This window comes from Phoenix dactylifera, chromosome 3 (assembly GCF_009389715.1).
Source record: "Phoenix dactylifera cultivar Barhee BC4 chromosome 3, palm_55x_up_171113_PBpolish2nd_filt_p, whole genome shotgun sequence".
Taxonomy (NCBI): domain Eukaryota; kingdom Viridiplantae; phylum Streptophyta; class Magnoliopsida; order Arecales; family Arecaceae; genus Phoenix; species Phoenix dactylifera.
The window spans coordinates 19,384,593-19,410,002 of record NC_052394.1 but is presented as its reverse complement, the minus strand read 5'-3'; the positions used below and the strand labels follow the sequence as shown (position 1 = coordinate 19,410,002).

General features: G+C 38.6%; 2 protein-coding genes and 1 pseudogene across 2 annotated transcripts; 2 read left to right on the top strand and 1 right to left on the bottom strand.

Annotated features, from left to right (window-relative positions):
* Positions 1-1,085: 1,085 nt before the first annotated feature.
* On the top strand, positions 1,086-3,468 carry LOC103706315 (annotated as a pseudogene).
* Positions 3,469-5,406: 1,938 nt separating this feature from the next.
* Positions 5,407-15,039, bottom strand: LOC103706256 (U-box domain-containing protein 62-like). The gene is made up of 8 exons (XM_008790310.3): positions 14,240-15,039; positions 13,877-14,156; positions 12,619-12,700; positions 11,863-11,920; positions 7,837-7,925; positions 7,637-7,732; positions 7,491-7,561; positions 5,407-5,915 (listed from the first exon to the last, which is right to left on the bottom strand). Exons 1-8 carry the CDS (start codon positions 14,697-14,699, stop codon positions 5,789-5,791), a joined length of 1,263 nt encoding a protein of 420 aa, XP_008788532.2. The 5' UTR covers positions 14,700-15,039; the 3' UTR covers positions 5,407-5,788.
* An 873-nt stretch (positions 15,040-15,912) lies between these two features.
* Positions 15,913-21,987, top strand: LOC103706255 (elongation factor P). Its single transcript, XM_008790309.3, has 7 exons — positions 15,913-16,162; positions 16,260-16,337; positions 17,051-17,157; positions 19,105-19,182; positions 21,052-21,153; positions 21,453-21,534; positions 21,647-21,987. Exons 1-7 carry the CDS (start codon positions 16,027-16,029, stop codon positions 21,766-21,768), a joined length of 705 nt encoding a protein of 234 aa, XP_008788531.2. The 5' UTR covers positions 15,913-16,026; the 3' UTR covers positions 21,769-21,987.
* Positions 21,988-25,410: the final 3,423 nt, after the last annotated feature.

The window sequence follows — 25,410 nt, the reverse complement described above, 5'->3', positions numbered from 1 at the left end:
CATGCATATTGAACTGCATGGTGACATTATATTACATGTCCCTAGGTTCATTAACGATAGCTAAGTGCACAGATAAACTAATAATCTTGAGTGCAATATATAGCTAATTAGGTTGCTACTATCTAAGTTGAGATTTTTTTATTTTATCTTTGGCAACTTCGTCTATTGAATATCTAAACAGTTGGTCTATTTAATATCAGAGCTTGGAAATCAAAACTCACAATAACTTGAAATTATGTATCCCGTATGCAAGTGAAGATAATGAAAAAAGCCAAGTACTTCAAATAAAGAATGGTTAGAGTGATGCTTGAGGCAAGGGGTTGGGTTCTTTGTATATATAGCATCCTCACGTTAATACTAATTAGAAAATTCTTTAATTTTTTTCACAAGCTTCGCTTGTTACTCTAAAAGCACTTAGAATTTTATTAGGTCCACACTTCATACGGTAATCCAATTGATTCATGGGCATCTAGATTTTTTTAAGATCTAATGGAAATCTGCCATGTGACCAAATGCCTAAAATTGGTACTATGAATTATTGGTTACCTATCTCGTCTATATTATAGCCTATCTTGTATGGAAAGCCAAACCCGCAAATCAAGTCTGTAAAACTTCTTAACTTTGAGGGTGTCATCGAGCCAAGTTGGGTTCAAGAACGATCCAACCCAGTCCCGGATTCTAATAGGGATCGATTGGGTCTAAACAGCTAGAAATCAATTGAGTCAAGTTTTAGTCCGAGTATGTACAGAACTATAAAACCCATCGGGTCTATAGATTTGTGATCAAGTCGGGTATGGATTAAGTTTGGGATCAAGCAGCTAATGGATCCACATATAAGAAACTAGTAGAAAAGCTTAGATTTACTATTACAATTAAGAAAAACTAAAAATAAAAAATGTATAAATTATATTGAATGTAAGGTCTATTGGATTCGAGCCTTTTATTTTATTAACCTGCATCGGAGCCTTTTATTGGATTCGAGTCTTAAATCCCCTCCAGGGTTATCCCACTCTCAACTCAACTCACACCACAGTGAGAACTGAGAAAGCTAGCTAAGGAGAAGAGAAGAGAGAGATCCATTCAAGATGGCGAGTGCCATGGGAGATCGGAGTACTGCACCGGCGATCCTCGCACTGCTGCTGCTCTCCGCCTGGTCTTTGATGGCAGACCGGACACCGAGGAAGAGGAATGGTTGGAAGAGAGGAAGGGGATGATGAGGAGATTACCAAACATCCAGAACGCAGGGGCCTCTTCATACTAAGGAGGCCCAAGCAGGTGTTGAAGACTGATGCTGGCGAGGTTCGGCTGGTGATGGGATACCGGTACAGGGGCAACCCCAGCCCCATGCACATCGGTTTCATCACCATGGAGCCTAACACTCTCTACATCCCCCAGTACGATGATGCCAACCTCATCCTCTTTGTCCGCAGAGGTAAATCGATATCCCTCCTCCTCTCTCTTCATCTCTCCTAGACATCACGTAAGATGGCTTTTTGAAATGCAAGCAAGCATGCATGCATGCCTTCGTGCATGAAGATGTTTGGTTGACTCATATTTTGGCTATAAGATGACATGAACTAATAGTTCATAACAATATTATCATCATCACTGCATATGTCATCAACTATTTTATGCTGATTTTATGTGCATGGTGGTATATAAAGGTGAGGCAAAGGTTGGGTATATCTATAAGAATGAGTTGGTGGAGAAGCGGCTTGAATCAGGCCACATCAATGCAATTCCGGCCGGGTCGTCTTTCTACATTGTTAACTCTGGCACCAGCGAGAGATTGCACATCATTTGTAGCATCGACACTTCGGAGTGCATCGAATATGGTGCTTACCCACAGGTGCGTTGTATAGTTATCCTTCCTTCCTTAATTTCCCTGCAAGAAATTCTTCAAATGAGCTGAAAATGTTAGATTAACATCCTTCATGCTGTCAATTAGCAGTCGTTCTACATTGGCGGAGGAATGCTCCCAAGGTCGGTGCTCTCTGGGTTTGATGTCAATACGCTCTCAGCTGCATTCAATGTGAGCAAATTATATTCAAATCTCTTATTGATCTGCTACGATTACGCATAACAAAGCATTTATTCTTTAGGAGTTCCGTATTTCCACAGGTTAGCTCTGATCAATTAGAAATGATCATGAGGAGCCAGAAGAGAGGCCCAATTGTTCATCTAAACTGGGAGGTGGCCGACCAAGCTAATCATTTGTCTTCTATTTGGAAGTGAAGGAGAGGGTGGCCCAAGATAAAGAAATGGATTTGGATGACTACGAGGCCCAACAAGATAAAGATGATGCATGGACGTGGCGATGCCTTCTTAACTTTCTACTGGGGGAGGGAGATTGCAAGATAAAGAGAAGACACGAGCCTGTCCATTCGCCGGAATCGTACAACCTTTATGGTGCGAAGCCAAGCTTTGAGAACAAGAAGGGTTATAGCATTGCCATCAATGAACATGACTATTCCCCTCTGAGGCAGTCAGGACCTTGAGATCTATCTCGTCAATCTGAAAGCGGTCAGTAATTTCTTCTAAGATATTACCATGATTATTGTTAGATGACATAACGAGATTAAGATTGATTAATCAATACAGTATTAACTGATTATTATGGAAGTGATGAATTGTATGATATATTGTAGTGTTCTGCTACTTTTCTAGACTTGTACAAGGTTACTGTTTTCTATCATCAAAGTAAGATTTAAAATAGGATTTGAAAAAATTGAGCAAAGCTGCAAACAAAAGAAGGTTCCACAAAAAAGGATCGAGTAGACTGTTATAAAGATGTCTATATAATCAATGTAATCTCTTCTTAAAAGAAGAAGATTGTGATATATATTATTTTAGTTGTATGTACCCATCACATCTTCTTCTATGTGTTATAACAATTCTTCTTGTCAGATTAGTTCTCTAAGGTAGTAATATGACCAATTGAGAATGATACTTCTTTCTGTGCAGGGATCGATGCTATCGCCGCATGTTAACCCAACTGCGACAGAGTATGACATCGTACTTCGTGGATCTGGGACTCTTCAGGTTGTGTTCCCCAATGGCACGACTGCAATGAATGCCGAAATGTCGGAGGGGGATGTCTTCTGGATACCACGCTACTTCCCCTTCTTCCAGGTTGCGTCCCATGGAGCACCGCTTGAGTTCTTTGGCTTCACAACATCGGCAAAAAGGAACCGGCGGCAGTTCCTCGTGGGGGCGAGCTCGCTGCTGCATGGCATGAGAGGTCCAGATCTCGCAGCTGCGTTTGGGGTGAGCGAGGAGCAGCTGGAGAGGCTCGTCAAAGCACAGAGGGAGGCTTTCATACTTCCAACTTCTTCTCATCGAGAAAGCGAGGACAAGCAGAAGGGGAAGCAGAAGGAGAAGTAGAATGGGGAGAAGTTGGTAATAAGGAGGGGGTTCTTTGCATGAGCTACTACCACAAGCTCATCTTTTTGGGATTTCTATTATCTTTCGTTTGTTAATGGGTTTTGTTTACTTCTTTTTGTGATCATTTTTGTTAGTTCGAGAAAGCTTGTTGAACTCCATAAATTAACCTAAAGTGAGGCTCCTTTTTTCAGAGGCTAAAATGAGGTGCAATCTTCCACTTATGCTAGCTGCATGCAATTTCTTGGAAAAACAATGATAGGGAAAGCCACCATCATTTGTCTTACCAAAAGAAAAAAAAAGAAGAAGGCACTATCATTTCACTAGAGCTAGCATATGTGAACTTAATATAATCATGTATATCTTTGTAGTGTTCATGGCTACCTATTTGGGTGTGAGAATATATCAAATGGTCAAACTTGAAATTTAGGCGATGTTCATTGTTGAGATATTACAAAATTTTAGGAGGATAAACATGATCTTTCTCTGATTTCGGAGTGAGGCTTGGTCCTCCAATGCCTAACATACATAAAAACAAGCACTAACTAAAATGCAAGGAAATAAAGTTTTATTGAGAGTCAATCCTTTCTTGTCTGAAAATTGTCTTGCAAGATGAGTGCGGCCATGTCATACTCCGGATTTGAGGCATGACATCTTTGATGAGCTTGCAACCATTGCCTCCCTTCCTTGGACACTTTTTATCTTTCATTTATTACAAAGAAGAATTTTTTCCTTTAAGTAATCCAATTAGATCCTTTTATGGCTCGCAGTCGAGGATGATAGTTGTATTGTTCTTGCTGAACTGGATCTTGACGTGCATTACACGTTTGAAGTAAATGGATGCTATGTAAAGGACTCAACTTCGAGTTGGATCTCTTTTTGCAATAATTTTATTCCTGTTGTCCACTCCCATCTCCTCCTCCAACTCCAAAGACTTCCATCTAACCTCCTCTGTTTGTTCTTTTTATTGTTTGCCATCCTAGCCGTTGTCTTTTTATTTTGTTTTGATTCGTTTTCGTTCTGAAGCCCAGAGCGAAACAGAGTTCACAGAATCAGACCCGACCTCCCTGTTGTCTGTTTTTCCTTTTGTATTGATTCATTTACTAGATGAATTTGATGGATTACCATCTTCAAAAGATGGGGTCGGAAACAGCCTGTCATGTACCTCACAAACACAAAATCCAGACATCCAAATACCGCAGCAGTGGAAATAGCTCTGTTTCGATGATAACATTTCGGTGATTGGAATACCATGCTTCACGGATTTCTTAACTTTGTTTTCATTTCATTCTGTGATGCAGAAATTGCCCTATTGCAGATTTTTCTTGGCTATATTAAGCCATTATGAGAGTTGAATACTGGATCAATGTATGTGCATCCAAGCTTTGAACTCTGGAGTGATTCATCTTAGGAACATAATTCATAAGTATGCTTTACTTATTTATTTGGTGTTGCTAACGCATGCTTTAATGTTTATTGGAATGAAAAACTTGATTTGCTTGAAATCATCTGTGAAATATGCTGGTTTAAAAGATGCAATGAAATGTTAGCCAGAAACTAATATTTCTCTTGCTAATATCCAACTTCAAATGGAATTTCCTATCCTAAGAAATCCAACCTGCGCATGGGACCCCTCTCGATCTGCAAGTTATAACAGGAATACTATTTTTTCTGCCTGAGAATCTCAGAGGGACAAGGACAAGACTGCTGCTTCACCATATAAGAAAAATAATGCCAAAAGTGAATATCATTTGAGACACATTACTGAGTCCAGATTAAAAGAAACTAACAGCCCTTAAAAACAAAACATGGTTCATAATCTCTTCACCACAGCACAATCATAACATGCACTATGCAACAGTAATATCAGCATTTTATGTTCCAATAAAGTTTTTGAATACTTGGATTCAAGGGTCTTCCAATGCATAGAGTATGAAGAACCAGTTTGCTACATTAAAATAGTTCTCTGGAGCCCAAACGGGGGGTGGGGAGGTTGTGGCACGATACCGGTTTGAAAACACCATATCCTGTAAAGCCAGTTTGCAAAATTCCAATAAATGGCAAAGTTCAACACCATGTCTTTGGCCAATCTGAAATTGAACACTCCGTTGTTTCTGTCAAATCAGTCGGAAACAAAATAGTTTGACCCAATGGCCAAATTATACAAGACTTTCTTTAAAACTATTCAGGTACAAAAGAGTACATCTTTACATATGACCCTACTTCTGGGACCTCCGACCACAGAGCACTTGCCAAAAAGACAAGCACGCCAGCTTATCAAGGTCACTTGTTTAGTTGTCCAGAATTCTGTATGTTTAAATGTATCTCGCTAACAAAACACATAGGGCTTTCAGATTTCTTAGCAACAGTTCAACATTTTGCATGACTCCATCTGTACATCATGGCATTACAGCCAATTTGGCGCATGAGGTTTATTTGAGATCATATTTGAGACTTGATCATCCGTAACCTTTGTCAAAGAACGATACTGCAATTTGACACTCTCCGCGTTGTCCAATGTCTTCACTACATACCTGTTTATGATGGATACTAGGATGGTATCAGTTCCGCAATACTACATATATTGCTGCTTCCATGTGAAATGCTTTCCATAACACAACCTTGGATACAATTATGGTGCCAATAAATGCTATTGTTGCAATACGAAAAACTAAGTACAGCCAATCAGCCAGTCGCCAAGCATAGAGTAACTGAAATTGTAATACTACCAATAGTTACTGAAAATTTTTCCAGATATTACTCAATAAACTAATAAACAAATTTAACTTCTTGCTCTTTGAATTTGAAAACAATTTAAAGTTGTTGAGGCCATCCTTCAAGTTCAACATGTCACTTCAATGGGATAATTGTTGATTACGTACAAGGTATTTTACATAAATTATGTATAAGTGCCGTGTAATGAATCTATATAGTTAATTGATACTTAAATGCATGGTGAATTGGAATGATTAGAATCAAATTGCTATGATTTTAATTTAGGAGTCAAATATGAGACGGGTTGCACCAGGATACCAAAAGAAGGCAATCACCAAATTTTCCCTTGGTCAATGCATCTATTGTTAGGTCAGTCTATATGTGACCAACAATCTTAGTATTCACTCCATCACCCTAAAATCGAGAATACATTTGTTTAGTCAACCTAAACTCTGGAATATTTTGCCAAAGTTGACTCATTTCAGTGGCAACCAATCTGAAAAGAAGGTGACAAGATTTGGCTGCTTTTCATCAGTTTTAACAACCTTGGCTGCACTCTGACTTTGGTTTCAAGAAGATTCATTTCCAGACAAAATTTAATTGGCTATATCTAAAACCCTCACAGAACGGACTTGTTTGATCACATTTGAAGCTGCAACAAGGAATTAACAATCTGATTCACATTTCACCTTGTGCTCAGGGGTGGCTTTGTGGAGAATAAAAGAAATCTTTCATAGAGAATAACACATTTTCAGTGAAATTTCAGACCATGAAATGGCCAAAGTAACTAATAATAACCACCTTGGCAATCCACATTTGTCATGCACCTAATGCATATACCAACTTTAAGCAAACTCATCGTCATGCATGCATTAATGCATGTGTGCATGTACATATGTGCAAACATATGTACATACATATATAAGTGAATATGTGCAATCTTAAAGAAAAAATTTAAAAAAAAAAAGCATTTTACTTAGGTTTTATTAAGTCAAAGTTTATCCATATTTCTTCACAAACAAAAAATTGTCTTAAACGTGTAGTATCAATGAAGAGACCTGATCCTTTTAAACGTACCTTCCCTAACCATTCTGATTCCCTCTCCCTTTACAAGCAGTGACACGATCCCTTCTCAAAAAGATCAAATCATTCTAGAAAGAAAGAGCAAGAAAGCGAGAGAGCAAGAGAGAAACGGAGGGGAGTGGGAGAGAAAAGGGTAGGGAGGCAGGAAGGGTGAGAGAGAGAGAGAGATGAATGCTCGTTAAAATGACAAAAGAGGAGAGTAAAAGTTGCAATATATGGATGCGAATGCCTGGCATTTTAAGTGGTGCAACTATACTATGATAAGCAGTCCTTCACAAAAATAAATCAAAATGTTTGGAAAAACAACTGACCATCCATTTAAGCACTGTGTTGTCACAACTGCCACACGTCCAACAAACCGCTGTGGTGTCCTCTTGTTACCCTGAGAGACACAGACAGCATGTAAAATATTTAGTGTAATGGAATAAAAAAAACAAAACTGAAGTTGCTATCTTACCTTGATTATAACCCGATCAGAAACTGAAAATGGAAACTGAACACCTTTACCCCGAGAAAAATCCACAGGAAAAGGATCAACAAAACTACATTTGTCCTTCATAAGAAAGGAAGTGGATGATTTTAGAATGCCAGAACATCATTGAATATTAAAAGAAAAAATCTCAATTTTGAAAAGTGCAACCTATTGAAAATGCATACTTGTTCAAACCTATCTCTTCTTCTTTTGGATGATTTTGATGATTGTGACTCTTCTTCGCGGCGGAAAGCCTGAACTGCAGAACGAAGAGCTGAAGAAGTGCAATAAGAAAGTGAGATAAGATGAAGTTAGTGATGAACCGAAAATCATAACTAAACTACCACCAAATTCTGTATATATAAGAAGAAAAATACAAGATTAAATTAAGAGCTACCAGTTGAGCCGAATCAGGAAAGAGCATTGTAGTATTATCACAATGTAACTCAACTCAACTCAACTAAGCCTTAATCCCAAACTAGTTGGGGTCCGCTACATGAATCCTTTTCCTCCATTTCGCTCGGATTAGGGATTATCACAACGTACATGTTGCTAAATAAAGTTATATGAAGATGCTGGCAGGAGAGTAATTATGATTCAGTAACAAGAATCTTCATAGAATAGAAGTTTTTAAGTTTTGATAAAGACCTCCCAAACAGCACCAAAGATTCAACAGATTTGATCCCAATAGATTAAGGTAAATAAAATTCTATATATTTCCAAAGTGGGGCATAAAGATTTTAAAAGCAAAATATAAACCAGCTACGCACCAATAAACATCGACCAGAGCCCTGGACCCAATACATACAAGACCAGTAGAAAGGATATGTAAACCACAACCATGCACAATTCACATAACTTCAGGCCTGAACATTCACTTTGCTCAAATACTACCCCTTACTATAATGTAGATATACAACTTCAGAAGTTAATTGTTATGCATCAATGTTTATAACTTTGATGTCCTCAAATGCCTTGAGAATTTTAACTGTAATATGTAGATGTAAGCACTCTGATTCCCAAGATTTCTTTTTTTTTAAAAAAAAAGAACTTATCAATCCAACTTAGCAGGTCAATTGGTCTATTATGTTTAAGTTCAACCACTCCAGCAGAAACAAACATAATGGAGGTTGTATTCTTGTTCTGCAGAAAAATATCACGATAGAAATCACACTGAAAACCCTTATCATCTTTTAAATTAGCATTATATGGTAAAAAAGGAAAATTTAAATGCCTGAAGAACCAAAAAAGTCCTTCAAACCTGCATGGAAATTGTAAGCACTAGAAAGAGTAGCATTTTATGAGTACGAGACCACACAGTCTTAGAGATCACTGAATGGCAAAGGAGGTCTATATTTATTATGTCACATATTTGCATGGAAATATAAGTTTATGTGCATGAAGAGGAGTAACAATTCAAGTGGTCAAAAATTAATGAAAATCACCTAATCTAATAATTAGTTTGTCAATTGTATTGGAGCTTTCTTATGTGTTCATGAGGTGGACAGAATATGTTTGGTCATATATCTAGAATCCGCATCCTTCAACATGATTCATGCTACTGAAATTCATGCAGAACAAATCTCATCAGGCTTGAACTCTTTGATCCATAAATCAGACAAAAATATTTATTGTCTATAATATTTAAAATTTTTGTTTATAGATATCCTAAATGTTGAAAGCATTATTAGTGATGTCGAATGATGGCTTACTGCACTTTGCAGCAATAGAATTTGGTTTAAGTTGTATCATCTTGTCTAAGTTAAGAATGTGATGCGTTAACAATGTGTAGAATTAAATTAACAAGATACTAAAGAGCCATGCCCTAGCATCCTATTCCAACTTGCCTCACCCTCTAATTGGAGGCCAGTTGGATCTTGATGTGAATTGAAAATTGGTAAAATTCCAGAACTACGCATCACAAGTCATCATCCAAACCAATGCTCCATTTCCATTTTTCCACTTCTGCATACTCTCTTCATTGTTCCCTCCCTTCTCTTACGCATACCCAATACCTTCAGCAGATTTTACCCATTGCCCCCCACCCCCCAAAAAAAAGAGATTCCATTCATATGTAAAACAATGATTAGAGGAAAAAGAAAATCAAAATGACATTCCTATCCTAGATAAAGATGAGAGCAGAGTTCAGCACCTTCCTCGTAACAAGATATGGGAGAGCAGTTCAACACCTTCTCATAAATCCTTTAGGGCTCGTTTGGTTCGCGGGAAGCATTTTCCTTCCTAGGAATATGATTCCTGGGAAACAAATTCCTAGGAAGAGGATGCCTAGGAAAGTATTTTTGGCATGTTTGGTTGACCATGGGAAAGTGACAAATTTCCAAGGTGCTTATGTTTGGTTGGCCATCCACTTTCCTAGGAAAGTTATATATAATTCCTATTATGCCCTTAATAAAAATTAGATTTTTAATGCCTCTTTAATGCTTCTTTAATGCTGAAGGGACTTTTTGGGAAAAAGTAAAAATGGAGTGATTCCCGCCTCATGGGAAAGTAACTTTCCCATGTTTCTCATGGGAAAGACTTTCCCATGAAATGTGGGAATCACATTCCCATGGGAATATAACTTTCCCTTCTCTCTCCTTTGAAAACTCCAACCAAACAAGAGGCATCTCATTACTTTCCCGTTGACCACACTTTCCCCCCTTCTTTTCCCGCGAACCAAACGAGCCCTTACTAATGGGAGGAAGTGAGATGGAAGGAAATGAATGAGCCAAGGAAAAGAGAACTCTTCCGTTTACTACACAGACCTTTTCTTTTCCCCTCTAATGAGAGGCATCTGTTCCGTCCAAGTCCATCTCATTAGCTGTTACATGAGAAATGATATTTTTTCCTCTATGACTTTATGGCCATCATAAAAGTGGTCTTTATTTGATAAAAGCACCAGTTTTTTGACAGAAATATCAAGATTCGTCATTGTCATGGTGCCATAGTTGTTTATCAGAAAAACACAAGGTTAGCGATGAGCGAGAGAGCTCTGGAAGATAAAGAAAGTTCCATTGCAAGCTCTCTGGTTTGGAAAGTCCAGACTAGAACAAACAGCAAGATAAAATTTGATTTGAAGAAGAAATTAGAATAGCAGATGGGGGATTACTAGTAGATTTCAATATTGACTGGATGATGATGACTGATGAGCTCTCACTCCTATAATGGAGATCTCTCTGTTTATGATATCTCCTAAGAACAGAAGGTGTGGGAGGCGAAAAGCTAGAAATAGAGCACAGCGTAAACGATGATTTACAATGAGTAGTTATGAGACTTCATTAATTGATGGTTTTTATTTAGATCCAACTGCCTTTGCCAATAAGAGGACGAGGTAGCATAGTTTTGGGATGCCATGGTGTGGCTTCCTAACATTCCTCTAAATTAATAATAGCATAGAGAAAAACCATTGGTGATACACCGAGAAACCTAGCCATTCAACAGGATTGAAGCATAGAAACCTTCAGATCGCATGAAATAAATGCGATTTAAATTTGCCTAAAATGTGAATTTCACTTCAGTTTGTTACAAATGGGTATAAGATGCAAAATGATTCAAAGTCCAACAGATAAACCATAATAATATCTATGAAGCCTTGTTCCAAACACTTAGTTTCATATATCAGGATTTGAATTACAACAAATAAATCAATGCTGCCTATAAGTTGCCTCTCACTAGTAGATTTAATAACAGCAAGAGAAAAAGAAAATAGTATATCTGATTGAAAAGCAATTACATGGAACACTTATTGATGTTGGCAAATGAAATGATGCACAATGCTATGATGCAGACACATGAACAAAATATTCTATGCAGCCTCCAGATCTGCCATTTGCCGTGTCTTTGTTAGCTTATCATTTGCTATGGAGATGACTCATTCCAAAGGAAAAGTGATGCTTGGAATGACACCCATTCATGGATATATAAAAGGATGTTTTTCAATAGGCAAAAAAGGCAGCATCCAGGTCCAGCATATAGTTTTCCAGGCAAATATCCAGAAGAAGAGTTCTCCACATATCCTGCTCAATCTTGCTGTGTGGCAACTACAGCAGTAAATCTAACAACAATGAGAACATGATGATGAAGCAAAAATTGAAATGACAAAAAGGTTCTACCACCGCAAAAAATAGCAATATAGCACAATTATGAAGCCTTCACCCATCTGTCTTTGTCAGTCTCTACTACCTAATTGCAAGCAACAATTGATGCCATACCCAAGTTTGGTCGGACGGAATCTTCTGAAATTGGCCGATGACATTCGTAACAAGCTTTCTGCATGTACAAGACAAGACTTCTTAGTAAGAACCTTTAATTTATTTGATGTTAGCTTGTATATTGTATTTAATGGTTTCAGCTCTGTTAAAATTCTTTTCGCTTAACAATATCATGTTATCAATGCTAACTTATGAGTAGGATTTGCTAATATTTTGTTCTGTACATATTTATGTTCATTAGCATCAGCAAACATGATTTATTAGACTAAGGGCATCACTTTTTTGGCATGACAAGCATGTCATCAAATTCTATAGCATAAATTTTATTACTAAAAAACAACCCACTGCTTTCACTGCTATATACTAGAAGCCTACTGGTGTCATAAAAAGCCAATTAAAATATTTCAATCTGAAGCTCAGGTCTAAAACTGGCAGCTCTTAGAGCTAATCCTGGAAGAAACTTTTAACAAAGTCTTGTATCTTTAACAAATATACCTAGTAAATTTCATTAAAAGTTATGATATTGGTCCCTAGAAAGATTCAAAACAGCAAATATAATCGCAAAACCACTGCAGCCAGAATTCATTGTAGAAGAACTCCGGCTTGAGCATTTGCACTTATAAACAGCAACTGACAAACAAGCAATTGTCTTTATTGCCACGATAAAACGAACCAATGACAATCATCTATATGACCTTAAATGAATAGTTAACTTAGGAAAAAAATGTACAGAGTATGAATGCTTCTAGAACGCACCATTCTATATATATGCTGCATTCCAGTACTTCCAAAAGAATGTCCGCATGATAATATCATTGCATCGTCCATGAGAGCACCTCTAAACATGCACATTTAGCAAAAGAAAACATGCAAAAGTTAGCAGTCACCAAAACAATGATTTCTTTTTTTTTCCTTAACACATCTCAAGATAGTCTCCAATCATGCATAACTTATCCCACACTGAATATTCATGCAAATATTATCATAACTTCTAGATAATTGTACCAATGCAAAAGTTAGCAGTCACCAAAACAATAACTTTCTCTTTTTTTGCCCCTTAATACATCTCAAGATAGTCTCCAAACATGCATAATATATCCCACACCGAATATTCATGCCAATATTATCCTAACTTCTAGATAATTGTACAAATCACCATCAACATTTTGGGATAAATAGTGTATGCTGCATTTGCAGATATTTAGTTCTAGAATTGTGACTATTTCTTTTTGCAAAATTTAAGAAAAAAGACATAAAATTTGAGTTCTAAGAACTACTTAGTTAAAAAAAATGGAGGAATGTAAGATGAAGAAGACGGACTTGGAAAAGTCTACGCAGGAAATTTCAGACATGATCCTGAGGATATGAATTTTCATGACACAGCAAACGACCTAATTGTATATAATCATAAACTATAATCTCAAATAACATGAAGAGTTGCAAGTTAAATTAATGAAGTACATGGGTCTTTGGTTTACCTAAATGCATCCTTAATAGTAAGTTATACAAAATCTCTACACATACTAGGGCTAATGATGACCAAACAACCAAGCAGAGAAGGGCAGGCACAGCTCCACTACCTTAGTAGTTACTTCTTCCTTCATACGAAGCCAGTACTTTGGCCTTCAAAGGGATATCTACCCTGTCCAAGTTTACCCAAGTAAAAGTCGCCTAAATAGTTGAATAGCCAAGTAGTGGCATTCAAACAAGTTTACATCCTTAACAGAAAAGAGAGGGAAAGAATCCACCAGCTGACTCCAAGCAGATCAGCAAAGTTCATTGAATTAGGTTTTGACATTCTTCACAAAAATTGAAATTAGTTCCACTTACCACCAAATTTAGAACAACCAACAAACACACAGGCTCAGCGAAATGCACAGGATGCTTCCAGTGAATTTGGGTACAGAAATCCATAATCCACCTTTACACACTATCTAATAGATGCTATGGAGTTTCTGGAGTACACAAGCATCCACAGAGCACTTAGGATTATAAAGATAGATCATAAACTCACGTTATTGGATCCGAGAGGTGTGCCCTCAATGACTCCCAGTAACCAGCTGTTAACCCAACCTCCCTTCTACCACTGAACCCACATCCATTCTCGCCTCCCACCTCCTTCTGCGCAGAAGTTGATCCCTCTCCCCCATGGATCGCATGGGTGGAGTACGGGTGAGGATCCACGACAGCAATAGCATTCTCGTAACCATCCATCCGACCCTGCTGGTATTGCTGCTCCCCAAAATTTCCTCTTCCTCCATTCCCATCCTTCGCCACCACTCCTCTACTCAACCCTAAAACACCAATAAACAAAAAACCACTAAGAATTATAGCTTAAAGAACCAAAAGCACATAAAAGGATTTTTTTTTTTTTTACCAAAAGACGAATGACGCTCCTGTGAGTTTGCCCTGTCGTCGTGAATCTTCTCCGAACTACTCTGTACACTACCGCTGCTATTGTTGTTAGCTTTGTAATTGCCGTCGTCCACCGACACCAAGCCATCCCCCTCATCGACATCCTCATCATCGTCATCGCCATCATCCTCCTCGTCCTCTTCTTCCCCATCCGATCCGTCACCACTAGGCGAGCCCTCATCCCTCACGGCGCCCCAACTCTGGTTCGAAAAGAACCGCGGGTCTCGATTGCCGGAGAAAATCTTATCGCCGTCGACGGCGAACCCGGAGGCGGGGGCGCCCACGGCCCGCGACTTCCGCGCGCCGGCGTGGTCTCCGTCGCCGCGGGAGAAGGGAAAGGCGTCGCCTTGGAACACCATGCGCGAGCTCAGCCCATTCTCTGCCCTCCGCGGCTGGACCAAATCCAGCTCCTCCGACGCCATGATCGTCTCCTTAAACCCTACGCCACGGTGCCTCAAATCCCATCGGAAAGCCACAAAGCTAGCATCTTTAGAGAGCTTTCGAGATAGAGAACGAGGGTTTGGTCGAGGGATCGAAGAATGGAGGGGAATCGAAGTGGATTTCCTCACGGCGAATGGTCTAAGAAGGGCTTAGGGTTCGGGGGATGGACTCGAGGACGGGGACAATGCGGATCGAAAGGGGGGTGGGGGATTGTAGGGCGTCTCCGTCAAAGCGGAGCGGCTTCAAGATTCGCGCAGCGAGGGGCGCATGGGTCTTGCCGGCTTGGTTTTGGCCGTACTGCGTACGGAGAACAAGGCGATAATCGCCGTTGATTCGGTGCACCATATCATAGACGGATCTGCCGATGTAGTCCCTATCTTGATACGCTTAGATAAGCCCTCGTCCATTTCATCCGCATAGAAAACAGACAAGGTAACGATAGGTCGCTGTCCCGTTCTTTTCTAAGTGGCAAACAGATTCGTGTTCAAGTAATGGACGGCAGATCAAACGTTCGCAGATAATTCTATTTACGAGTATTAATGGTGAATAACTTCGCACTTAGCACCTATGTAACTAACCTGGTCCGCACGACAAGAAGAAAATGCGTCTGGTCAGAGTTTTCAAGGTGGAAAAGTAACGTTCCAATAAAATTTTCATATTCGTTAAAAAAATATAAAAAAATAAAAAAATTATTTTTTATTAGAAATTAAATATTTTATAAAAAATACTTTTAAGCCATCAAAATTCATAAGATTTTTTATTTATCAAAAATAATAGCATACTTTTTTATAAAAATAATAATAATATAGATATATTTATACACTCAACTAAATATAAATCATTTTAAAATATACCGATTTTTTATAATCAATAAAATAATAAAATATGCTAAAATTATTTTTTTGGGCATCATTTTAAAAAAAATAAATATTCCATCCAGAAAAAATTCCACTAGCCTGCTAGCCTACCATGCAGTCATCAAGGGATAGATAAATATATTCCATCTTTTCAGTATCGCACTCTTCTTGTTGCTCTATCTGGGCAAAACAAACCAAACCAAGCAGTATATTTGGTTAAAATCGGAGTATCTATATGAAATCGGCATTCCTGCCGCTTTTATGTTCCCCATTTCTTTAGGGCAAAAAACAAAGAAAGTGGAGATTAAAATGGGAGTAACTATATCAAGCCGACTTTACGCGGAGCCTGCGATGGAGGTGAAGCCAGCCCTTATCAACACCGGGGGAAAGCTTTTTCCACAGCGTTCTTTCCAGATCTGCGAAAGAAAGGGAGGGGAGAGAGAGAGAGGAAATGGCGGGAATGGCTTCCCTCCATCTCGCTTCCAACGGTCGCCTCCGCGCCTCCCCCATCTCTGCTTGGAGGCCGTCGCATGTGCCCATGAGGTCTCGGGTTCTTCCCGCAATGCCCCTGCGCTCCAGATTCCCCAGTGAGTACCTCCCCATTTACTTCCTTTTTCACTTTGTTCTATCGATTTTTTTTTCTTGGTTTTTTGGGGTTTTGATGGTAGTTTTCTATGTATGCAGGGATATATGCTTTCTCCAGCAATGACATCAAGGTGGGTTCGAATATCGAGGTGGATGGCGCTCCCTGGAGAGTTCTCGGTATGGGGCTTCTGCTCTCTTTATAGCAATGTGGTATTATTGCTTAGTTTTTACGAAGTGAAGCTGGAGATGAAATGGATTGACCCACTCGGCGAGTAGGGTGTGGAGAGAGACTGAGAGACTTGTTGGTTCCATTTTGCGAGTTTACGTGTAAGCATATTATTCTAGAGAAGGCAGATGAACTGTAGGATTGGACATATGTGCATCTGATAAAACAAGAATGTTCTGTATGTATGTGGACGTCTTGTAGCTAAAGTATTTGAATAAATGCATATTAGTATAGACTTGCATTTTATCTTCAGCATAATCCCATCAGAAGTCTTAAAGATATATCTTTAGTAGATATTATATGTTATTTTTTTATTATGTGTGGAAGAAAACGATGGGATGTTTATTTTTTCCCGTTGTTTTCAAGGCATACATTGATATGGAGTCCACTGTATATGAGAAAGAGAATTTCAGGTTATAAGTTAGCTTGATTATAAATGCATATAAGATTCTAATGCTCTAGTGGTAAGAAAGGAGAAGGTTGGAACTTTAAAGCTAAATATAGTAATGGTGAAATGATGATGATGAAGCATTTGTTTTATCAAATATTGGTAGTTGTTATCCCATGGACTGATGACTAGTTGTTGTTTCTGTTGGCTTACTCACTGGATGAAAATTAGCTTTATGAACTCGAAGTTCGTTTCTTCTTGTGATGACCATTGTAGAGTTTCTCCATGTCAAGCCTGGAAAGGGTGCAGCATTTGTGAGGACAAAAGTGCGCAATTATGTAACAGGCAACACAGTTGAGAAAACCTTTCGAGCTGGCAGTACGGTAAATATAAGTTTTATCTAAAAGCTGATGCATGTCTAGAATTTTATAAATTGGGATTGTTTTGGGGGGCGCCTGTGTTCATAGCATCAATTGTAACTCAGTTGACAAAGCATCAAAGTAGTACCGCTTTCATATAAATACTTTTTTTAATAATACCCAAGATTGATCTCTGGAACTCCTCCAAGCGCAAGCCTTTCGGGAAGAGTTGCCAACCTACTAAGCTAAGAGTTGTTGGCTATTCTGTATGCAAAGATTAGTTTGTCAAGAAATTAATGATAATTTCTATGGAATAGGGAAGCTTGCCTTACCATTAGCAAAATTGGGTGTATAATACGTAAGGAATTAGCTCTTGCAGATTACAAGAGCAAACACATATGACAATAATAACATCAGCCAACAAGCTTTTTGTCATCTTATTGCTAGATTTTATGAGTCTTGCTCACATATCTACATGCAACGAGCTAACCATAAATATTTTAAAAATAAAGATATAAATAGCATAACGCTTAATTGCTTATATAGAGAAAGTGATGGACCTAGTTGAAGCAGCCTTGGCCTCCATGAGCTTGTACACGATGGATCTTATATGACACCATTGTTCCTAACCTTATGTGGTTCTCAAAAATTTGAAAGGCCAACCTGATATTCATGTGATGGGCAATAGAAGCCATGTTTATCCATGTCATTTCCTTGTAATTGTTGGGCATAGCATACAGATGATGAGCCTAGTAAGTTGTATTATCCAGATTCATTTTTATTTATGGTTTGGTTGCTATGCATTGCCATGTTTTGCAGCGCTTGTTAACTATATAATTGAAATTTGGATGTAAACTTTATGCTTGGAAGCTTGCATTGGGTAAATGTGCATGTGTTTTCTTAACTCATGGAAAGATAATTATATTAGGTGAAAGTATTGTGTCCTGTAGGACAAGCCGCAACCATTTAGAACACCAATTTTCCATGAAAGTTTGGTGTGAAGATATCAAGTGCTGAGGAATAAAACGAGCATAAGTTATATTGTTAAGGACTTAAGGTCAAGGTTTCAAAAATGCTGGTGGGACGGTGAAGAGACCCACCGTCTTGATTGTCAAGCTAAGAAGAGTCGAGAAATGGACCAGGATAGGATAGGACATCCACCATCCCAAGTGTCGAAATGCAACACATTCTATTTCATGAAAAAACCAGGACAACCCTGTCCCATGGTATTACCTCGGTTAAGGTGGCCTCACTATGGACCAAATATCAATTCTGATTTAGTTTGTTTTGTGTTAAGGTGCAGTAAAGGTCATAGTTTATGTAACTAGCTTATAAAATAGTGCCATATGTTGTAGTATGAAGAATTTAAAGCCACAGTTATTGTGTGGTTGATTTGTTTAGTTTAGAAACAAAGAAAAATTCAGACAGGTATTTTAATGCGGCAAGCCACCATCGATCATGTTCAACTACATGCATCATTATATTGCTCAGGTTTTGTATGCTGTGTGCTCTGTGTTGGAACTGTTATAAGTTATAACTTTAGTTTCCACACTTAACCTTGTAGATATACAATTTGTGCTGACATCAACCTTCCGAGGCGTCCATGAGAATATGGAGAACAGCTCAGCTTCACTTACTGTTGCCATTGAATACATTGTTCCTTGTATTTACTGTGAAGGGTAGGTAGGTTGTATCTATCACTGACATGTCAGCAGAGACACATGTACTATGGGAGACAATGAGCATTAATTCATGGACTACAAGCTTTTCATAAAGAATGAACCTTGTTGATTGGAGCATATGAACTGGTTTCTTATGTTATGTTTGATGGGGGGTTTTGCTTTAAAGATGGCTTTTCTTTCCTCTGTCATTTGTTAATTTCTATAGTCTTTTTACCAAAAAAACAAACGAAAGCTATTATGCTTTAGCTCTGGTCTAACAACTTTTTCACATGCTACCGGACTCTTTCAGATACAAGAGGCAAATGTAGTAAAGGAAGCCAAACAATTCACATACAAGGATGGGACCCAGTTCGTGTTCATGGACCTGGTAATCAATGATGTTCTTAACAGTTTATGTTTGTGATCTGCTTATTAACTCCTTTGAAGTAATTTCTTAGTATTTTAATATGCTAAAATCATAAACATGCCACTTTCTGATGATGTTATTTTGGAAGATTTTTTTCCTTTCCTGTGAGACTTTCCATGATATTACTGACTTGCCAGATTACTTATTTGATTTTATACTATGAGTTTGACTAAATTGAATTCACAATCATGAGAACATCTTCTTGAAACCATAAGACTACTTTGATGTGTTCATTTTTTTATATATATCACTGTTGGCCCGTTTAAAATCAACCTCTTCTCTAATGGTGCTGTCGTATCGATATGCAATTACCAAGACTTCCTGATTTTAGCTTTCTTTTTGTTTTGGGAAGGTTAAGGAGAGGCAGGTGAAAGAAGTGGGATGGATAGCAAAATGTTTGGGAGGTTTAGAGGGATTTAAGGTTAGGATGGCTAAGAGCTTTCCTCACATAGAACTGCCAACAGCTCGTCTATAGATGCTGTTGAGCTTTCCTCGACGAACTTCTGAGCTTCTTTCCTGAATTCACTTGTTTGCTTCCCACTTCCCCTCTCTTTACTGGTTACCTTGTTGAACTCACAACAACTTCCAACATTAATACAATTCATGTCTGATCCCATTGTACACATTCCAGTAATTGATATTTGCTCCTTTGGCCAAGGTTATTTTGTTGGTAATGCACCTGCTATATTATCGGTCATTCCACCTCTACTTCCAAGCCTTATAAATCATCCTAAATTCAAGTAGTTCTAATCTTACATTCCACAGAGAGAGAGGGTGAAGAAAGAAAAAGCAAAAAACAAAAAATATTATCCCAGTCTCCATCCATTATTTCTTGAAAAATAAACGAAAATCATCTCATAAAATCTGGAATCAAAAAAACCATTGCAACACTCCTCTTTGTCACACAGAGGCTTCGATTTGGCAGAATAATCTTCAATTTGCTGAATGGAGGATTCGATTTCACAGAAGAATTTTCGGTTTAGCAAGAAGTCTTCTTTGCTTGGGTGATTTGGGGATGAATGGAGTCTCAAAATCGCACGTAGAAGAAGCTCTATTCTGTATTTCATTGCACAAGTGGGTAATGGAGCATACGGAAGCTGATGGAGCTAACCTCAGGTGGGTTAGGTGCGACTTTTTAAAGCACAGGTGGGCTTAGTGAAATCTGACCGTACCACAAGTGGGTAATCTGTAATTATCCCTAAATTTTAATTAATAGGGAGCAAAATTAAAATTAAGTAGAACACAGGAAGGCAGGTTGTTGCACCAATAAATGATCAGATGAATGGAAATAGTTTGAGATGGTCCATGGGTGTACCGGGTAGGTATGACCCGCCAAGACAGCAGCCTTCACTCCAATTTGAATGATCACTGATCAGAATAGGGGGGAGACAAAGGAAGACCTGGTTAGAGGTAACTGGAATTGTTTCAAGAACACCTTTTATTCTTTGAATTTTTGTTTAATGTTTAATTCATACAGTTTGATTTCAAGTTGATGGGATAATTTGACTCTTTATTGTTGGTTTTTGGCCCCTTACAGTTATGCCTTGGAATCTTATGGAATGTCAGCTTCCGGATTGTTCTAAGTTGTTAATTTCCCCTTGATGCCCATGATTGATTGTTTTTAGTACAAAAAATCTATGATATTATAAACTGTACAGGTTCTACTTTCAAAGCTAGATGTCGCATGGTTATGTACATCCAACATTGATATGAAGCAATGCTTTTAAAAATTATTGCTTCAATGCATCATAATGGAAATTTAGGAAAACTTTGTAATGCTCCCAATTTAGAGCAGAAAGTAATTATCTATTGATATTCATATTTCTACAGGCCACTTTTGAAGAATGTCGTTTAAGTGAGCAAGAAGTCAGTGACAAAAAGAAATGGTTGAAAGAGGGAATGGACTGTAATTTGCTCTTCTGGAATGGCCGGGTATTTTCTATTTAGTGACTTCTACTTTTCCAGCCCTTGCATCATCTGCATGAAGGATAGGTCTTCTGTGTGAGTTTGGTGATGTTTGTTCATATTAATTGATATATCGTCTGTGTGATTTGGGTGATGTTTTGTTGCTTTAATTGAACAGTCATTTGTTCAACATTTTCTTGTCATGCAGAAACTAGATATATTTAGGTGCCTGCTTGTGTGTGGAGAATTTTGTGATGTATGATTTGTTGTGCCCATGCATTATATCAACAAAGATATGGTCTAAACAGTAGTGTACTATTTGGTAGGTTATTGATTTCGAGGTTCCCATCACAGTTAAGCTAACCGTTGTTGATGTGGATCCTGGTGTGAGAGGTGACACTGCACAAGGTAATTGCAACAGGTCTTTTGCATAGTATTGACTACGCAAGCTTTCATATACTCTGCAACATCTCATCTCAGTTCTACCATTTGTGAAAATAACATGCCAAATTCATTGCAGGGGGGTCAAAGCCAGCAAAACTTGACACAGGTGCTGTTGTGAATGTACCATTGTTTGTGAGTGCTGGTGAAGAGATACTAGTGGACACTAGAACTGGCCAATATATGAGCCGGCATAGATGACATAGCAATTCTCTCTTTTTCAGCTGAGGTTTCACTTTGTCATTTTTTGTTTGATACACAAACCATGTATTGCAGAGTTTCTTAAGGGGTTCACAATTTTGTTGCTTAAAAAAATTATCAGAACAATTTCATCAAAAGAATTACCAGAAACAAGTTTTATGTTGTATTTTGCATCATATACACATGAAAACCTTTTCAGCTTTTCAGCTTTCCTACAAACAAACATGCCTACTCTGTTGTCTTTCTCTTGTGATGATCTCATAGTGATAAATGGTGAGACTGTGAGAAGCAAGCATCGAAAGAGGTCCACCAGGACTTGTCATCATTCGCGAAAGGTGTTTGACACCCAATGATCAACTCAAAAAGATGAAACTTGATCTTAAATGATGAAGTCAAATATGAGTAGAAGGAACCATTTAAACATGAGCTTGAGAGCATATGAGTAGTACAAATATTGTGATATACTGAATTGCAGCTATCAGCTTGAGATTCTCTTCTAGAATTTCTGGCTACACCTATGCTGCATGACTCATGTCTGTCCAGGATAGCTATGAAACTATGGCTCTTTGCATTTTTTTTGTTCGATCCTTATGTTTCCCCACGCGAAAGTTAATCCAATATATCGTAACTTGTTATTGGTATTTAGTATCTTATACAGGATCACCATAGCTAGCTCTTCCCCATGTTCATGACAAATGCAAATTTTCAGCAAGAGTATTCCTGGCCTCCTCAATTGCATATATCTGTATTTCTGTATATACATAACTGTTCCCCATGTGCATCACACCACGGAATATTCACTAATCATACTCTTAGTCATTTCAATTACATATGTATGTGTGCGTGTATTTATGTATGTATATGTATATATAAACTAATATGGGCATACATGCATGCATATATAGAGAGAGGGCAGGCGGGCAGGCATGTGTGCGTTCTTGTTTGGCGGGCGTCGGGCGCGCGTGCATCGGGCGGGCGTCGGGCGGGCGGGCGGCATCCGTCTCTCTTTGAAAAAGGCTTCCTGCTTGTAGATTTATGCACAGGCCAACTATCTTTCTTTCACATTTTATATGGAGAATGCCGATTCTATTCAATGGAACCTTCTCCTTTTGGACTACCTTAAGTGTTACTGTGCTATCCCATCTGATGGTGGTCTGCTCATTGAAAATTGACTTCAACTTCCTGTCTCTAATATGTTGGAATGTAAGAGAACTTGGGGAACCAGCTAAAAGAAGGGAGGTAAAGGACTTTCTGGCCACCTATGAATGCTATGCGGTTGGAATTTAGGAATCAAAAATTGAGAATTCCTTCTCCTTCTTTTCTGAGATCTCTCTCAGGCAGAAAAATTGACTCTTGGATCAATCGTGGTGTTGACGGATCTGTTGGAGGCATTTTACTTGGTTGGAATGGAGCCATATCCAGCATAATGAACAGAGTAGTTCTTCAATTCTCCGTATCTATCCAATGGTTTGACAAATTACTTAACACCAGCTGGTCCTTTACTGTTGTTTACGGTCCGAATGACCTTGAGCTCAAACGGCTATTCTAGAAAGAAGCGAGGCAAATTAGAACATCTTTTCCTAGGCCATCAGTTGTTGGAGATGATTTCAATGCCCCCTGCAAGATTCAAGAAAGCTATGGTCAACCACAAGCTATGCCCCCTGCAAGATTCAAGAAAGCTATGGTCTCAGGTCTATCTATCCCTTATCAGGAGAATTCAATCTCTGCCTATGTCAGCAATCTTCCACGAGGGTGGACTGCGCAAATTGGCTCAATTGCTCTCTTGTACCTCTCCCTATTAAATACTTCAATCTTCCCTTGTGAGGTAGCAAACCAACAAAAGTAGACTGGATGGTGCTAGTGCAGAAGATTGAAACCAAGTTAGCATCATGGAAGAGCAAATATTTGTCCTTTGGAGGAAGGCTTGTCTTTCGTTAATTCAGTCTCTAACTTCCCTCCATACCTACTTCATGTCTATTTTCAAAGTTCTAACACGGGTCATCAGGAAGATTGGTTGCATTAGAAGATCCTTCCTGGGACAAGGTAAAGAAACGGCCAAGGGTTTCTCTTGAAAAGTAAATCGAAAAATGGTGTCTTCTAAAGGAGGAGGGTGGACTTGGGGACCCAAGTCATTTCAGCCAGCCTCTACTGGCTAAATGGGGATAGAGATATCTTTCTAATGGAAAGAGCTAATGAAAAAAATCAATTTCAGCTTACCTGCCACAGGAAAGTGAAACTATCTACGAGTTGAAAATACTCTTGCTGTGTGATCGCCAATGGTCAAATCACACTATTGTAGAAGGATAGCTGGATCTGCGATGCCCCCTTGCAATCCATATTCCCTTTGCTATATAAGCTTGGTACAAGAAAGAATGGGACAGTGGTCGACATCCTGAACTCTAGATCTAGAACTTGGAAGATCAGATTACCTTTTAGGCCCACCAGTAATATTCTGACACGATACAACCATCTGGCATCATCCTTAGATTCTGTAGCTCTGAACCCGGAGGATGATCAACTCAGCTGGAAGGTGGGGCAACAAGAAGACCTTCTCTATTGCATCCTTTTACCTCTTTCTGAACACAAGGGAGATAAAATGCCACTTCGTTGCATCTCTTTGGAGCCTTCAAATACCCTTAAAGATAAAGTGCTTTCTTGGTTATGCTGGAAGAAACGACTAAACATAAGGGATCTAATAGGGAGGAAACTTTGGAAGCATTTGGGTGGTCATATCTTCTATCCGCAGATACCAGAAATACCAGAAACAGTGGACCACCTTTTCTCTTACTGTATTCTCTTTTCAACAATACGGAAAGCAATTTGTTCTGCACCAAGTGTGCTACAACCAGGTACTAATTTTCCACGAGGGAGTTGGAAAATCAGGAATTTTACAAAACAAACATAGGCGGTGCTCATGTTAATGGATGCAGTGGCCTAGTCATGTTCGAAAGAAAGGAATACGAGAATTTTTCTTCAGAAACGCTCTTCGGAAGCATCGGTTGCAGTTGATGGACTTCGATACTTAAAAATGACTAGTCCTTCATCTGTAACATCAAGTTGCTTTCTTCCTTTGCTGGAATTTGGTCCAAGTTTAGAAATCTTTCCAATCTGCTTTCAGATAACTAAACATGGAGTTCAGTCTAAACAACAAAAGCCAATGATTTGTTATTATAGTCTCTAATCTCTCACTGAACAAGAAAGGATTAATGGATCTGCAGAAATTTATTTGGGCAGCAGAACACTCTTGGTTAACTTGGTTGCAGTCTGCTACTTCTCACCAGCCTCTTTGGTCTTCTACTCGATGCCCTGTTGATGATCTTAAACATGTCCAAGTGTGGAGGAAGTTTAATTGCTAAGAGAGCCAGCATACCGTCGGCCTCTGACACTGCTGCAACCTCATAAGTCCGAGAACTTAGCTGGCTTTCTTATGGTATTGGCTATGCTGAAGTTTGGATTGTCCCTTCTCTTTGATGGCACATCAGTTTGATTGGCACTTTCACAAGGTACCTAACGTTGAAGCATTGTTCAAATTAGGGCCAAGACTCAAAGCTCTGTGCATATACTGACCATTCTTTATATTAGACTCTCGTTTCTTCTCACATAATCTTTTGTGCTCTGTTACCTTCTTTGGGTCAGCAACTT

Bases quoted from the DNA above. Each gene is read 5' to 3' on its own strand.
- LOC103706256 (XM_008790310.3), bottom strand. From the start codon at position 14,699: ATGGCGTCGGAGGAGCTGGATTTGGTCCAGCCGCGGAGGGCAGAGAAT. The intron at 7,562-7,636 runs GTAAGATAGCAA...TGTGTCTCTCAG, and splicing joins CTGATCGGGTTATAATCAAG to GGTAACAAGAGGACACCACA. The intron at 5,916-7,490 runs GTCAGTTGTTTT...CATCATAAACAG, and splicing joins ACACAGTGCTTAAATGGATG to GTATGTAGTGAAGACATTGG.
- LOC103706255 (XM_008790309.3), top strand. From the start codon at position 16,027: ATGGCGGGAATGGCTTCCCTCCATCTCGCTTCCAACGGTCGCCTCCGC. The intron at 16,338-17,050 runs GTATGGGGCTTC...TGACCATTGTAG, and splicing joins CGCTCCCTGGAGAGTTCTCG to AGTTTCTCCATGTCAAGCCT. The intron at 21,154-21,452 runs GTATTTTCTATT...ACTATTTGGTAG, and splicing joins TGCTCTTCTGGAATGGCCGG to GTTATTGATTTCGAGGTTCC.